Source organism: Protopterus annectens, chromosome 9.part0 (assembly GCF_019279795.1).
Source record: "Protopterus annectens isolate FY-2018-M chromosome 9.part0, PAN1.0, whole genome shotgun sequence".
Classification (NCBI taxonomy): Eukaryota; Metazoa; Chordata; order Ceratodontiformes; family Protopteridae; genus Protopterus; species Protopterus annectens.
The window spans coordinates 1,693,867,232-1,693,885,333 of record NC_056743.1 but is presented as its reverse complement, the minus strand read 5'-3'; the positions used below and the strand labels follow the sequence as shown (position 1 = coordinate 1,693,885,333).

The window sequence follows — 18,102 nt, the reverse complement described above, 5'->3', positions numbered from 1 at the left end:
ACACTGCAGTGTGCACTAGAGAAGTTAGATGTAAAAGTAGGTAACTTAAGTTTTACCTGTCTAAAAAGTTAAGTTTTAGTGGAGAGTCACTATTTTCAAAACAGCAAGATAGATTGAAAGGGGGTGATCACTTTTGTATTCCGGTACTATGGAATATAGTAGAATAGCTAATAAATTTAAATAGTTGAAGGGGGGTGATTTCACAAAATGATAATTTAGTGCTTACTCACACAAGCCAGTGAAAGCAGAGAGGAAATGAGATATATAGTTAAATTAACATAAGAGGCAGACAACTAGAAAGACAGTGGTATTTAAGAACATGACAGTGACAGGGTGGAAGGCTGGGGAAAAATTTCTGCCTGACTCACAAGAGACAGAGCTGTGGGGTCTTTTGAAATTTTAATATGCAGTTAAAAGCAGAACACAAGCAAAACACAAGGTAAAGAAAACAAATCACAGCACTCAAAATATAAAAAGGCAATAAACTAATACAAAATACAACAAATAAAAAGCAAACCAACCTTTCCCTCACAGCAAAGTGTAGCAGAGTCTGTGTGAGCCTTTCCAATAAAGCTCTGAAATGTTTTATTTTACCCCTTAAATAGAGGGTTTAGTTCCTAGCTCCACCCCTCAGTTCACACATGATTAACCTTAAGTGACCTCTTCTGTCTTATGTATGAGTCCTTAATTGATCAGTTCTAATTTCTGCCTGACTCACAAGAGACAGAGCTGTTGGGTCTTTGGAAGTTTTAATATGCAGTTAAAAGCAGAACACAAGCAAAACACAAGGTAAAGAAAACAAATCACAGCACTCAAAATATAAAAAGGCAATACACTAATACAAAATACAACAAATAAAAAGCAAACCAACCTTTCCCACACAGCAAAGTATAGCAGAGTCTGGGTGAGCCTTTCCAATAAAGCCAGGTTGTAGCTTGTTACAGACCCCCCACCATGCCCCAGGATTCCCACTCTTCATTTCTTATGTTACTGGAAAATATTAAGGTACAACCCAATACCTTAATTATGGGTGATTTCAACTACCTCACCATCAACTGGGAAAACTAATCATGTACCAACTCATTTGCTCAATGATTTCTGGAATTCATAAATTCCAACGCCTTGGATCAGCTTCTCCACACCCTCACCAGGGGCAGTAATATCTTGGACCTTGTCATTACCAATATGGGTAACCGGTGTTCCACGCCAGAGGTCAACTCCTCGTTGGTCAGATCAGACCACAAGCTAATCACCCTAGACATCCATATCCCATCCCAACCCCCCATTACGGAAACCACTGTCAAAAACTACTCCAAAGTCAACTTCTTGCTTCTTATGACAGAAGTGGCAAACTTCACGACACCCATGCAGATGGAAAATAGATGTACGACTGCTGAATCTTACACAAATGCACTGTATAAGCACATGCACGAGTGCATGGATCGTGCCATCCCCAACAGAACCAAGATGCTATCCTCAAAAAAAATTAAGCCAATCCAGTGGTCCCCTGCCATAAACAAACTCTACAATAGAAGGAAGAAGCTGTTGCAAAAAAGAGTAAAATCCCAAGATTGGAGGAACTCCCTGGTCAGCCTCAGCATGAAGCTGAGATCCCTCAAAAAATCTTCCAAAACCAGTTATGAAAATAAAATCGCCACTGATTCCAAAGACAACCACAAAGCATTCTACTGTTATATCAAGAATCTCAATGTCAACACTCAGATCTGCTCTGAGCTACAGCACAATGGCTCTAAATATACAGAACCAACCGATATTGCCAACATCCTGGCAGATAGGTTCAGTGCTAACTTTACCCCCCTCTCACCCTCCAAATGGCCCATCTTAATACCGGAAGAATGCAAAGCCCCTGTGATCATGGATGAACAAGTAAAGACTGCACTCTCCAAAGTCAAGAACACAGCATCCTTGGGACCAGACAACATCCCAGGCTGCGTACTGCACGAACTACAGAATGAACTGGCACCCCACCTAAGTACCATGTTCGATCATAGCCACACCTCAGGCTATGTGCCTACTGAATGGTGCACAGTGACGGTTATCCCACTCCACAAAGTGGGTGCTACCACGGACCCCAGAAACTACCGCCCCATGAGCCTGATGAGCCTGGTCTGCAAGGCCATGGAATGTATCATCTTGGAGCTTATAAACAAAGACATAGGTAACCTCAAAAACCCTGGACCCCACTCAGTTTGGGTTTGTAAAAGGTAGATCAAGTCTAATAAACCTGACTTCTCTGAAGCAGTCACTAGAGCTGTAGACGAGGGCAAGGTAGTGCACACAGCCTATCTTGACCTCCCCAAGGCTTTTGATACCATCCCCCACACTGGAATTATAGATAAACTCACTAAATTGGGCTTAAATCCCTATATCACAAGATGGTTGGCCAACTGGTTCACTGACAGAACCCACACAGTAAAAGTAGCCGACTCCAAGTCCAACTTCAGACCAGTGACAAGTGGAGTACCACAGGGTTCGGTCCTGGGTCCTCTCCTGTTCGGCATCTACTTCTTTGAAGTGCAGGCCAACACAGAAGGTCTTTGGCTAACAAAGTTCGCAGATGACTGCAAACTGGGAGCCATAATAGAATCACCTAATGATGTAGACATTCTACAAAAGGGCCTCACAGAGACAGATGCTTGGTGTCAAAGTCATGGCCTCAAGCTCAATACCAAGAAGTGCACTGTCATGCCCTTTGGGAAAAACTCAGTACCCATGAACTACCACATAGGCACTAGCTCACTAAACACTGAAAGTGTGATAAGAGACCTCGGGACACAGGTGGATAGTAGTCTCTCCTTTGATAACCACATCACCACAGTAGCCAGGAAATCCTTCTACATGGCACACCTCATCACAAAAGGGTTCTCCTCTAGAAAAAAGAAGGTCATTGTTCCTCTCTACTCATCCCTCATCAGACCCATTATAGAGTACAATGCCCCATTTGGCATGTATCTCACAAGATACCTACAACAATTGGAAAGGTCACAGAAATACCTCACTAAGAGGATTACCGGCCTCAAACAGATGCCATATGCAGACCGTCTCAAAAACTCAATCTCTACTCCGTCGCATATCACCTACTCAGAGGCGATCTCTGCCTAACATACAAAGCTATGTCAAACCCAGAGCTGTTGGACATGCTACACTTAAAGAAATCCCAGTCTCTCCAAACCACATGCTCCAGGGACCTAAACCTTGTCACCACAATTAACAGAACATGCTGGAGGGATAGATTCCTGTCTCAGAGACTTCCCATACTCTGGAACAAACTACCCATTCATGTCAAGCAAAGCTCCTCATTGGCCCTCTTTATGAAAAACCTTGACGACTGGATGGGAAATAGAAAATTCACCCCAGGGATCACTTCTGTGGCACTGCTTGACAGGGGCACAGGAAGATAATTTTCTTGGGTGGCGAAAACCAGGGAATCTTTTTGGCTAGGCTTATATAGGCCCCAGGGCCAATAGCCAGGTACCTTCCTATGAACCTATGAACCTATAAGTAAAATACAAACTTAGCACCAGGTGACTCATCAATAGGTGCAATGATTGGTTATAGAGTTGCATACAATGGGAAATACCAAAAATGACAGTCATAGTGACTATGAGTGGAATGAATATATAAAGTAGAAATAAGTGGAACATATAAGACAGAGGTGAGATTCTAAAGGTGAAAAATAATAAGGAATCTAGTCTTAGTAAACCATGGTGGATGAGGGTATGGTGGAATAAAGAAGATAAGGAGTATGGAATTAAGTCAATATTTAGTGGAGAGAATAATATCAGATCAGGGGTTACACTGCATTGTAGCACTTATTTTCAACAAATTAGTCAATTTATGTACAAATGCTGTAGAACTGGAGTAAGGAGGATTAGGACATCACGCTAATTTAGGTGGATATCAGGACATTCTTACCTAAGTGTTTAAAATGCACCAGAGGGTCTGAAGTACATTTTCTTATTGAAATAGCATCTCTCCTTGAATTTACTATTCTCTCCTCTTATTCTCCTGCCCAACCCTTTCTTCTGTCTTTCTTCAAATTCTTCCATCTTCTTCTCATATAAAATAGTTATTTTATATTTACAGCCCAACTACCAAGCATGGAGTGAGGTACTCACAGGGGGAGCCTTTTTTATGAGGACTCCTCATGTTGACTGCAATATAAATATATTTTGGATTTTAGGCAGATGGGAATTATTTGCAAAATTCTTTTCATATCCTTCTAGTAAATCTGTCAAGGCATGGTATTAAATGGAGTAGGACAACTGATTTTAGGTTGTCCATTAAAATACCATATTTAACCAATAATCAGTAGATTGACCACTGACAAACTATATTCCATGATCCTTGGGTTTGTTTCTTTTAATATCAAAGGTTTATATTCACTTGTTAAAATATCAAAGTTATTTATTTTATGTATTTATTTAGTGACATTTGATTACCAGGAAAGTCCACCTGGGTAGGAGCCTATTTCAGCAGAGGACTGGAGAGGGAAGCTCTAAAGCATTACAAAACATTTTAATAACAATAATTTTACAATCTTTAAAAATAATTTAAAAAGTCTACAGTTTAAATAATTATACCAAATTAGACATAGTATGAAAAAGTTGGTTAAGAATAGATACAAGTTATGTGACAATGATTTAGCAGACATTTTAGCCAGTTTATAGAGGAGTTAAAGTTAAGTTAGTGTAATACTAACAGGAATTGCAATATGAACTGAAAGAAAATGCAGGCTTATGGTATATTTAGAGAGAATTTGCCTGTGTAAAGAGGACTCAAGCTTCAATAATTCTTCTGCTAGAAATGCACTTAGCAAAATAAACAGGGCTTCGTGTTAGTCTCAGCATGAGAACATGTCAGGATGACATACAGATGTAAAGGTGTTCATAATGCCATAAATGGTACTTTCAAATGCAGGTAAATTAGACAATAGCTGCCTTTCTACAAACACTTCCAGTAGTTGAATGATATGATTCCTAATGTTTATCTGCATTTGGCTATGAGAAAAGAAGGCTGGAGTCTACATTTAATAACATATTAGATTTAAAACAAGGAGAATTATCAGTAATAGGAGACTTCATCTGTCAGTATTGTAGTTTGAACTCATCTGCATTAAAAAGAACAAGTTCTCAGATCTTTCAAAATGTATAAACAGCTGGGCCAAAAGCCTGAATACAGAAGATATACAGTCTGATGGGAAGTATTGAATTCAAAGGTTATTGAGCCCAGTTTATACAGAATGGTCCTATCACCTACCAGTAGAATATTGTGATACATTTAACTACGTACAATACAACTATTTAAATTTTTAGAAGAAAGTTGCACTCCCCCATATACCCTGATGTGAAATCTCTACCCAACACACCTAACCCCTAAATATTCTGCAAATACAGAAAAAAGTGAATATACTTATTTCCCTTTGATCCAATTTAGTGCAACCTTGAAGGTATCAGGGTGAGAGGCAGATCGTCCACACTGGAGAGTGTGGCCTGTCAGCAATTGTGTTGTGGTGATCAGATGGGGTAGAAAGGCAGTGTGGTCAGTAGGCTGGGCAACAGGAAGGACATCTTCAGCAACACCAAAGTAGTTCTAGGATGTAACGTTAAATGTACAAGTACAACTATCCCTTATTTTTCTCCTGCTAATCTGTGGTGCATAACAGTCACAATAGAACAGCCGGAATACATCTGGCTTGATCTTTCTCAAATTAACTGGTTTAACTCAACTCCATTTATCATTTCCATTTATTTTTACTATTCCATTTTGCTAAGATTCTCATATAAATTATGTTCCAGAGTACGGTGTACATTGGCATACCTGATAAACTTAGAAGATTTGAGCATTGGCTTATGGAGGAGCTCATAAAATTGAAAGTAATACATTATAATCGTGCCTATAATTAAAGTACATTTTATTTGATAAGATTAGATTCTGGGCTAAGTACAACATGTTCAAGGGGAAACAAGAAATAAATCATTAATAGATTGCTTAAAGTACTACAACTAATAACATTCCTAAAACAGCAATGGTTCCTATAAAATAAAATAAAAAACGCTATTAAATGTCCACAAAGGCCCTTAAACATTTAGCTCATTGTTTAAACCCGATTACTTTAAGAAAGCATAGGGAAAATAAAATGATGAAAATTAAAATTTACTTTCTGTAAGTCTTATTTTCAAGTGTTGCATCCCATGAAAGATATCATAAAGACATATCGCTCACTTTTGCATTGTTTTAGCAGCAGCACAATATGGATCAAGTTGAAAAACAAATGTAGCATGATGTCACAACTGCAACAGCCTATTAAATTCTAGGAAGGAAAACAAAGCATCCTTTCTTTATCAGGCTGCACCTGTTTGGAGTTGGGGGATAATTTCCTGTTGGTTGACATTTATATTTAAGATCACATTAGGGCTGTGGTGGCCTGTGCACACATGGGAATAAGACTGAGGGTAGTAGTTCAGTATAACCTCATAGTTTGGCCAGCAGCATGAAGAATGGTGTTATTTACTTCAATACTCAAGCCTTTTCCTTAAGTTTATTGCAGTTAACTTATATTATTTTGCACTTATCGCTATTCCTTTTTTAGTGAAATGTAAAGAAATTGGAGGTGAAGTTTGTTAAGTAAAATATTAGGGAGTGAGAACTCATAAAAACATACCATGTAGCTTATTTATTTGATTATTTATTTATTTATTTATTTTTGAGTTGATGCCAAGGTAGAAAAATACAATAAGCAATGCTAAGAAATAGGGATGCCACCACACTATACAAAAACTGGGTAGGTCAAGATTGACACTTTTGTGCCAACTCTTCAAAAAAGGAGGTATCTGTAATGATATATAATGTTTTCCTCTGCAGGTAAAGCATTTGTAGACCAGTAAGAAAGCTTAGGGTAATGGTAGCAGTGATACACTGACATTAATTTCTCATTTGCTAATCAGTTTATATCTCATAATCACTGTAGTAAGTGCTCATTTAAGTACACTACAAAGAATGCTAAATGTAAAACACTTGGTAAGAATGCATGTGGGAGAGGGGTTCAGCCTTGGACTGAGGTGTAGAAAGGTGGAAATAAGAATCCCCACTACAATGCCAGACATGCAATGCTCAGCATGATGCAGGTGTTTAACTTGCTGGGAAAATGGCTTCTGCATTGTCCCCCAACTAAGACATTTACCTACGTTATGCCCCCAGAGCAGTCTTGTAGTAGGCTGGACATTTGGCCATTTACTGTGGATTTGTGAATGCAGTGTAAGGAGATGGAAATTGAGATAGAAGTTATGACAGACCACATGCTGGTGAGACTTAGTATCGATATGATGACAGGGGCCAACAGTCCAGTAGCCACAGGCTCAGTCTGGAGTTTTGAATGAGCCAAATGTTAAAATGGATCTAAAATGGTAGGTTAATCAGTTTGTGCATCAGCAGTCTTCTAATTCAGGTAATCTGATGTTCTAATTCAGGTAATCTGATGTTCTAATTCAGGCAATCTGATGTTCTAATTCAGGTAATCTGATGTTCTAATTCAGGCAATCTGATGTTCTAATTCAGGCAATCTGATGTTCTAATTCAGATAATCTGATGCTCTAATTCAGGTAATCTGATGTTCTAATTCAGGCAATCTGATGTTCTAATTCAGGTAATCTGATGTTCTAATTCAGGCAATCTGATGTTCTAATTCAGGTAATCTGATGTTCTAATTCAGGCAATCAGATGTTCTCATTCAGGTAATCTGATGTTCTAATTCAGGCAATCTGATGTTCTAATTCAGGTAATCTGATGTTCTAATTCAGGCAATCAGATGTTCTAATTCAGGTAATCTGATGTTCTAATTGCTGACTCTCAAAGCATTACAGAAGGAGCAAATGAAGAGGCATGGTCATATCCAAGAGAAGCAGGAAAGGTTAGCAAGTGAGAAAAATCCCCCTGAAGGACCTACTGGTAGGACTTCTCCCCAAAAAATAACCTCACTATAGGCATTAGGGGAAACCTTGATATAGATTCAAAAACTTCACTTGAGACAACTTTCTGAAGAGGCAGAATAGAAGCAGGAAAAGAACTAGTAACTAAAGTACTGGGGTTTAACAGGTAAGCCATCTTACAAAACAAATGTCTATGAAGAATCAATGGCTCCTCTTGACTTGGCAACAACACATCATTTTAACAGTCGTATAAAGAGATAGGGAAGGATGATCTAGAGTTCTTCAGGGGGTTTGCCTCAACCATCTCAGGAAGAAGGCTAGAGTCTATATAAAAATAAAAATATGGGGAAACTTGGAGGCATTTAAGGGTGTGAAACCTAAGCAAAATACCTGATTTTTGATAGAATTGTTACTAAAGTAGTGAAAAATTAGAAGATGAGGATCAGTGGGTGGGGGCATACCTCTGCTTTACATACTGACATTTCTATACCTTAGTGTAAGGACATATTGCAAGGTAACACAATTTTGGGCTTATATAATCCTCTTTTCACAACATAGAACTTACTGTTTTGAGGATAACAGCTGTGGTCCTCATAATTAGCAATCACACCCACCCATGGGCAGAATTCAATTAACACACTGGGCTCTCGATTAAAGACTGTCAAATGGGTATGCTTGGCTCAAATTCAGGATTCTGCCATGTGGCTTTATCTTCATCTATGAAAAGAAAAGCTACTTTCTACATCCCTCAGTGGGCACTAAGGGAATAAGTTTTGCTAAACAGAAATTCATGACACGTACTTCTACCAGCTAAGATAAAAAGTTATTAGAACCATAAGTGTGAGATGCTGATTTATTTGCATGCTGTGGTGAAGAAACATATGCAGAGGAAGCTATTTTGGTGGGACTTGATTGATTTTGTCAATCAGACTTTATGTAATTACTCTTGAGCCAAATCAAAATTTCTCCAGCATGTCCATTGCCTAAGCTAGTAGAATATGTGAACAATTGGAGGAAATATGTATTTTTGTGCATCTATGTTTCAAGGGGCACTTGCTTGTGTGCTGTTGACATCTCTAAACAGGAGAGAACTGCTGTCACTCAAAGTGCATTGAGTTTTAGGTTGTATGAGCTCACTGTCTCCTGGAGAAAGAGCGAGAAAGTGATTGCACTTCCTCTGAGGCTCACTGCCTCCTGGAGAAACAGCAAGACAGTTAGTGATCACACTTCCTCTGAGGTGCATTAATCTGAGAGTGAAAATAAAGGGGGTGTCCATGGGCAAAGCCCACCATGGTAGGTGCACATTGGGGCTTGAACCCTCCAAAAACCAAAAAAGTACTTTTTTTTATTGTGGTGGATTTGTTCACATACTTTACAACTATGAGCACCAGTGTCTCAAGGAATTGTGCATTTGGGCTCAAGTATTTTTTGTCAGGCTTTGATGTAGGTAGTCTCAAGAAATCATAGTGGATCACTATCACAGTTATTGATTCAGGTATTACAAATCTTTTAATGAAATGTACTATTAAAATATGTAATATTTGCAGATTTTCTGCTGCTAGCAAAATGAGTGAGTAAGGAAACTTTATAAAAGTGTATGCCTGCCACTTGATTCAGATTTAAATGATGGTGGTACAGGATGGGTATAAAATATAAAAGTGCTCCTTTTGCAAGCAGCAGTAAGCTGAAACATATTCAAATTACAGCTGGCTTCAATATTTGGGGCTTAGAACTAGATGACAGTGCATTCTGTGTGAATAAGTAGAACCAGTTTATTCATTATTTTAAGCTTTTTGTGAAATTACTTTTCTACCACCCTTCCATTACTTCAGGATTATATGACACCTCATCAGATCTGGAATTCAATCCTATGGATATCTTCTTTAACAAAACTTTAGGTTGCTTAATGGTGAGGCTGATAGAGAGACCCTACATACGTTGGATCCATCACATCATGCAGGTTAAGGATTCAAGTAACTTATGCCATGAAGTATAAAACCAGCTGCATACTAGCATGTGGCCTGCAATGGGAATTCCTGCCTGTAATTTGCCTCTCTGTGACTGTATCTCTCACTGGAAAAAAGTCTAAAAACAGAGTCAGGGAAGGAATCCATCACAATTACTGATGTTAGAGTAGGATCATGATTGCATTAATCACTGGAAACTCAGGTGCAGGTGAGATCTGACATCCAGCCCAGTTTCCATGCTTTGAACCTCTTGTCCACTATGTTGACAGCTCATCATAGGGAGAATCACCATGTACACCATATAAGGAGGAGCCAGCCTACACCATCTTCAGTTCCTCCCAGAGGACAGGGATCATAAATATGCTAATTCATAGACCATCCCTAAGCATGTCCCACAACACGTGGGTGCCCTTCCTGGTAACAGAACTGGATTGGGGTCCTCCCAAGTGACTTGTACTCCCTGAAGCTCAAGCAGGCAACCCAAGTACCATGCTTCCACAGAAGTAAGCTGATCAGAAAGAGCAACAATTGCAGACATGTAAGAAAGTAAAGGAAAGTAAACTGATACCAATCCAAGACCTAAAATGCCCACAAACAGACCAAAGGAAAAGGAGAGAGAAAACCTTTACTGCAATGGTGCTCTGACATAAATATTTACTGATGCGGTAAATTGCTTACACAAGCACACTATGCACTTCATTGAATTCACAGTTGCAGTAATAACCACTAAGATAATTTTCATAACTTAAGTAGCCTGCGGGAGGAGCTACAGAATAGAAGTACTGAAAACTCTGCCTGTACTAAATCAAATCACCCTACTATGAAGCACACGTCATCAAATAAAATAGCTAAAAAGAGAGAAACAAAGTTTTCACTCTTATGCATAACAACTCTATAGTCACATGACAGTGACACTAAATGAAATACCGGACTGCAGGATACCCTGATCCCACACAATACAAGTCAATGAAGTTTCAACAATTACTAAACAACTCAGGAAAGGCCCTCTAACAAACTACACTCATCCCAGCGTACAACAGATATACTACCCTATGTTATTCCTCAACAGGAATAATGTTTGAAGAAAGTGTAGACAGAATCCCAGATGGCCGACTCGAAAATGGTCTGTGACTCTACCTTTCTCCCTAATAAAGGCAATGGTTACACTTACAACTCTATTACAGTGGAGTCTGGTCTGCCATTGCAGGGTCTTTCTATGGGAAGAACAACACAAGGTAATGCAATGACTCATTCATTTTTATAATAGTCTGTTTAGCAACATGGTTACCTTCCCTTTTAAAAGCAAAAGAAACAAAAAACTTTGTAGGTCTTTCTCAGTCCTTGAGTCTATGGAAATCATATCTAAGTTACTTGTGAGAATCCAAAGAGTGCAAGATCCTTGGACATCTATTCTGTACTTCAGGGGAAAATTGCCAGGTTAATGGTCTGATTTAATACTAGTATTGTAGCCACTTTAGACTTAGAAGGAGGATCTCTGTACATGCTGGCTCTCCCCTTATGAAAAACTAAAAAAAGGCTCCCTGCACATGAGGGCCTGGTGTTCAGAAATTCTTCTGACTGCTGCAACAGCCACTGTGTGGATAGAATTGCAAGTCAATAATTTTAATGGTGTAGTGGCAGCCAGTTATGAAGGACTCTGGTGATAGATAGTCACTGTTGCTCCTAATCTGGGTTATGGCCCAACAGGCACTCAGACTACCCCTTTTTTGGCCTTGTCATCTCTGTTTTTGAAAAGACTTTTTGCCATTTACTTGTGTTCTTTTTTTGTCTGTTATCAGTTAAAAGGCCAAGTCTCAGTAAAGTGGTTCCTGTTATAGTTTGTTTATAGTTTTTATTCTTCTTTTTAACTGCTTGTTCTTTGAACTTGGACCATGAATTAAAATGATCACCTGACCAGCCCTTCTACCCAGCAAATAAATAAATAAATGATTGGGGCTAATGGGTGGAAAAGCTGCTTCAGTGATTCCACAGTTTTACCCATCTCCAAATTCTTGAAAAAAATCTCTTGGAAAGGAGGTCCAAGGAGAAAGTTTTTATCCAATGTAGTATTAAGGAGCTAACCATGATGTTCTCTGGCAGGGGCTGCAAACTAAGCCACAAACATGTCTCATAATTTCTAACCCCATAGCAGCAGTCCTGAAAGATACATCCACAACATCATAAGTACATCTGATAGCATGCCTGCCCACCTGGATGGCTGTCTAGGCAAGCTTACTGAATTTTGCCTCCTGGGCTTTGAGGACTTTCCCTTAATATGCCCATCATCTGCTGAAGGACTTAACCCTGGTACTTTATCATGTGACTCTGACAATTATTTGTCCTGATGGCAAGAGATGGTGTGCTGTAGAACTTTTATTGAAAGTGGTCCAAAATTAATTTCTTCCAGTTGTTGAGAAAGGTGATCTGGAAAGGAACTACATTTGACCCCTGGCAGCATCCATAGCACTACAGCAAGATCTACTAAAGTATTTTTATATAGGAACTTAAAGGAATCCTGAACCCTGCAGAAATGGTCAGGTTTCTTAGGGATGGGAGGTGGAGAGTCTGGTTCCAGGAATGCTGTATAAAAAGCATCCACAAATGCTCCATAAGCTGCAAGAGAGTTTGGACTTCCTAGGACCAAAAAGTCTATGATTCTTGTCTAAGGAACTGTACTGTCCCTAGATTCTCATTTAAAGTGGAGTGATCCCTCATTAATGCATGGGTCTCTCCAAATGAGACATCTTCTTCTCAGTTGCCAGAAGACAGGGTGCCATCATTGAACAAGCCTTATGCCAGAGGATAGGACATCTGAGATGTGTAAATCAGGAAATCCTCCTCCTCCTTCTCTTACATAGGAGAGTCTGACTCACCTAATGAGGAAAGATGTTTCTTCCTCTTCTGATGGGGGCAAAATCCCTTAAGTAGACAGTTGGTCTGTTGTGGTCTGCAGAGCTTGGAGAAAGGAAAATCAGTTCTCAGAGAGTTCCTGCCAGTTGTGCAGGAATGCATCACTGGGAATATGGTCAGGGACGTCCTTGTCTCTTTATCTCTGTTACAGGTAAGGCCTGCAAAATGGTAGACCTCTGAATTCTGGGTCATCAAAATGATGAAAAATCTGCTTCTGGAGGCACAACTTGGGGTTGAGTGTACCTCCTCAGCCTAGTTGTTGCAGGCATCCTCTTATATCAGGATAATTGGGATATTGCCTCCTCCAAGGTGATGTGAAAATAGGCATCAGATGCAGGGACCTGGGGACAAGCATCTATAAAGAAAGACAGTGTGAATAGGCACTTTGGCCTGGCAGAATGTACACAGCAGCAGAGAGTGTGGTAATTTCTACAGGGAATATGTTAGAGGCTTTGGCAGGAACAGGTGTCAGAGCCAGGGGGAATGCAAGTGCCTCCATGGAACCATTTCCTTCAGTTTAGAGGAGGCCAGCCAGGACAGTGTATTTGTCTTTTGCTTCTTATTCTCCCAGATGGGATGCTTTTTCCATATACTTCTTGAGTTTCTTACAGGGGGTGCCCAAACTGGATGACAACAATGTTTATTTTTCTTACACAGTAGTTTTCTGGGAAAGGGCCTATAACATCTTCAGATCAAGATAAAATTTCTTATTCTCAGACTGTTAAACATTGCACAGTTGGGGTAGAAGGTTGTGTTTTGGGATACAGCCCAAACAAAACAAGCACTGAATATCAAACTTCCTATGTGGAATCTCCTGCCCACGTGCACACTTATTCTCTTTTCAGAGTACAACATATCACCAATGGAGCTGAGGCTTAGACTCTTGAGCCACCCCCCCCCCCAGAAAAAAAAAACAGCACACACACACACACACACACACACACACACACACACACACACACACACACACACACACACACACACACACATCAACACAAAATTTTTATAAAGTGCAGTTAACTTGTCTTTAAGCACCACAATGTAAATAAATATTTTTTTTCTGCAAAGAATGTTGACAACATTTTTACCTTCCGAAAAGAAAACTTCTTGCTTCCTGACCAGGGAGAACCTCTTTTTCCTACTGTCTTCATGGTCACATACTGACTCTGATCATCTGTAGACAGTGCCTTTCAAAAATCAAGTGAAACAATCAGCAAACGCTAAGCTATATTCATTCACATTTATAAGAATGAAAATATCATAATGTAATTTGAGAAATTATATATTTTAAATGTATATTGTACGGTAAAACATTAGTAACTATATGGAGACCAGAATGCCATGCACCTTTCCTGGCAATAGTTTGCTTCTCAGTTGGTGTGCCTAACCAGTACACATGATATACATGGATGCATTATTCAATACAAAGACTAGATTCCTTACTTTTTTAAATTTAGCTTAGTAAAACAAAGAGTGAGACGGTCACACAGGAAAACCAGTCAGTAAAAACTAAATGAAAACTCCAGCCAAGCTAGGACTTCCACTGAGTGACCTCTCAAACCTCTTTTATCAGAGGCACATGGGATATATGCAAATGACCCTTATGAACATTAGGTGTTTCAGCTATATGGCAATTCTGAATGCCCATGACTTATTTCTTTTTAAGTCCCAATGGACAATTTCAGGCCAATAAAGCCAAACCCCACTAGCTATGGATATGCATATTTTGACATTGTTATGACCTCATCAGCACAGCACAAGCAGAGTGTTTGACTAAGCATTAGAAACACAGGGATGTTATACCCAGCTGATGTCCATTATCATTAGGGTAACTGCAAAATATCCCAAATAACAAACTAAAGCAAAGAGTGAGAAGGTCACACAGAAAAAACAATCAGTAAAAACTAAATAAAAACTCCAGCCAAGCTAGAACTTCCACTGAGTGACCTCTCATGATGAGGTCATAACAAGGCCAGATACGCATATCCATAGCTAGTGGGGTTTGGCTTTATTGGCCTGGAATTGTCCATTGAAATGACTTAAAAAGAAATAAGTCATGGGCATTCAGGATCGCCATATAGCTGAAACACCTGAAACACCTGATGTTCATAAGGGTCATCTGCATATAGCCCATGTGCCTCTTATACAAGAGGTTTGAGAGGTCACTCAGTGAAAATTTAGCTTAGGGAAAGAACTACATGTGCATGAAAAACAGGCCATTTCTTAACATTATGTATTTTGAATTAAATGCTCTGGTGTGCCTATTTAACCAGAGCTGACATTAATCTCCCTGAAAAAATGCCCTTGTGCCCCAAATATCATTAGAGTTTGGGCATTAATGTTACTTAGGTTTCTCAAAATACTGTCATATGGCATCAGCCAGAGAGCTACTCAGCAGCACTCAACATATAGTCTGTAATGATTTATAATAATCTATTTAGTAGATTTTGCAATATTTCTAAATTAAAATATTCTTTGCTGAGTTTCATGCTTATTCTCAGGATAGTGTCTTTCTGACCCACTGGACTAGGAACAGTGACCTGTTCATGCCTTTTAGGACTGCCTTCTACCACAAACAGTGTGGCTTTAGTATCCCTTTCATTCACCAGTGTTGCTAGACTTTGATCATCTAACTCTCTCAGGTCATATGTCAAGTTCTGTCTTCTTTATCTAAAATTGGATTAACCATCTCTCACTGCTGTTGATTATCCATCCTTCTTTGGTTAAAGAAGACCTGTATTTAAATACAACAGGTAATAAAGTCTATTTAAACAGCTTACATCAAAACTGAAACCGTTTTTTTATGACTGGGGGGCATCTAATAGAGATTATTCAGGTTATCTGCAATCTATGACCTTTTGCATTAATGCTATAAACCTAAGAAAGACATTTGGGGAGTATCTTGGTTAAAAATTAAAATTAACTTAGTCGCAGTTACTGAGACTATCTTAGCCTTTATTGCAAACCTTCCCTGTTCGCCACTAGCCTTCTACATATGTTATATTAGCCTTCATACCGGCCATCTGTCATCCCCACCACCTTCTACTTACATTATCGTACCCCACAATACAAACTTTCCATCACCCCATCAGCATCCTTCCTTCATTATTTTATTCTTCATACCAACCTCACATCTTCCTCACCAGCCTTCTACCAACATTAACTTCCTCTTCACTACCAACCTTCCATCATCCCTACTAGCCTTCCATGAAGCAGTAAGTGTAAGACCTTGCTGTACTGAAATGAAACTACGTTTACAATTTCAGTCATTTCATGTCCACTATGACTTATTAAAAACACTGGATCAGGCCAGACTGGTTAGAGGCCTTCCTGTGAAGATGTGGTGGTTCTTAACCCTCATGTTGTAGGTCTTCAGAAACTGACAACAGCCACCTTTTGAAAATGTTTCCATTGTTTCCACAGATCTCAAACACTAATGAGAAGTAATCTGACTCCTTCAGGACCTCACAGATGAGGTCACCATGAAAGAGCCCATACATTTGGTCATTACATCCTATACAAAGAGACTTTAGCCCCAATATTGTAGCCCACTGCCTATAAATGTCTAGGTGTAATTTCAGTTTCTCTAAGTATATATCTAATAGACTGCTAAAGGAAACATCTAAATTGTCAATTAGTGCCAGTAGAAGGGAAGACATGAATAATGAAGGAATGTAAAGATATGAAGGTCATAATTATAATTCTCTACCAGACATTTTGCTTTCTAAATTAATATTCGAAGCATTACAGAACAATGTACTTGTGATGGTAAAACAAAGCTCCTAAGTGAGCTACGTGGAAAACATAAGCACTGCAGAAAACACTCCAGTTTGTCACATTTACTTTGATGTTTATGCCGTGCAAATAACTCTGCTTCATGAACAGCAATGACATCAAAAAATAATTTGTTCCTATAAAAAGTGCTGATAGTAACTACCTTCTGCCCAGACAGTCTGCTGCTCCCAGGCCAAGGAGAGTCTCTTCTTTCAACGTTCTTCATACTTACATAGTGACTTTGATTGCCTGAAGACAATGCCTTTAAAACAAGAAAAACAATTAGCAAACTTCAGGCTGCATTCACATACAAATGCAAAAGGAAAAAGGCAGAGTGTATCTTAAGAAGTTACGAGCACCGAAATATGATAGGCGTGGACAGGACAAACATTATACTGTGGTAGTTACAGCAAGAAAGAGAAGAGCAAGACAGAAATGTCAGAAATGTTAGGAATGTTAGGAATGTTAGGAATGTTGGGAATGGTCTTGCAAAAATAGGTTAGTAATGGTCCTTCTGTTAGAAAAGAATGCTGTCAAATGTTTTCTAGGGGAAAAGTGGATAAACACTGTATTAAAAAATATTTAAGGTGCAATAGGTGACACTAAAGTCTGACCTGAATCCTGAAATCCACAGCATTCAGTGGATAGATCACCCTACCACATTTATGTGAAGTACAGATGTAAACTGCAATACAGTATTCCTACACTGTAGGCTTTTCATACAAGAAGTACACACACACATGCACATGCACGCGCGCGCACACACACACACACACACACACACACACACACACATGCACAGGCATGCATGTGCACACACCGCACGCGTGCACACACACACACACACACACACACACACACACACACACACACACACACACACACACACACACTGACATTTCTGTTATTCTAACTCCAATGTTAACATTGCCTCCCTCATGTACTTTATTATTTCATCTCCAAGGACACTACTGTCTTGAAGAAGTGGTAAACTGACTTTCAGAGTCACTGCCTAATGCATTAGTGCAGAAATAGCACAAAAGTAAGTTACTTAATGGTGCAGTAGTGCAGATGTAAGTCACTGACCCAAGCAGTAGTAACAGGGTACAAATATGAGTAGTTCTAGCAGTTACAATGCATTTAAATTAAAGCCAAGAGGATGTCCATCTGCTGAAATGGTTGGAGTTAAAGGGAAACATTCACCGTTTCAAGAAACTATACTCTGGGAATTTGCAATGAAAGAACTGTGAATCAAGGTAAATTTGGTGTCATGTGGATAAAATAAGAAGACAAGAATAACATTAACATCTTGGAAGGAAAGTAGTTCACTAAAGTTGACTAGAGGGATAATTTTTGCATCAGATCATTACTGGATGTTTTTCTATGGAGAAACATTTTACAGAAAGATGGGCAGGCTTTATTCAACAAAAGATCATCAAACTCAGTGCTTAGATACAGCCCAAACATTCCAGAATGATCTTAATCATACTCCAAGGCAAGTC

General features: G+C 39.1%; 1 protein-coding gene across 1 annotated transcript in view; it reads right to left on the bottom strand.

Annotated features, from left to right (window-relative positions):
* The window catches only part of LOC122812221, a 459,827-nt gene that overhangs the window by 32,016 nt on the left and 409,709 nt on the right, over positions 1-18,102 (bottom strand). The window contains exons 7-8 of the mRNA XM_044084564.1: positions 16,764-16,862; positions 13,915-14,013 (exon numbers count right to left, since the gene is read on the bottom strand). Of these exons, the coding sequence (XP_043940499.1) occupies positions 13,915-14,013; positions 16,764-16,862 (198 nt within the window). The remainder of the gene's footprint in view (positions 1-13,914; positions 14,014-16,763; positions 16,863-18,102) is intronic.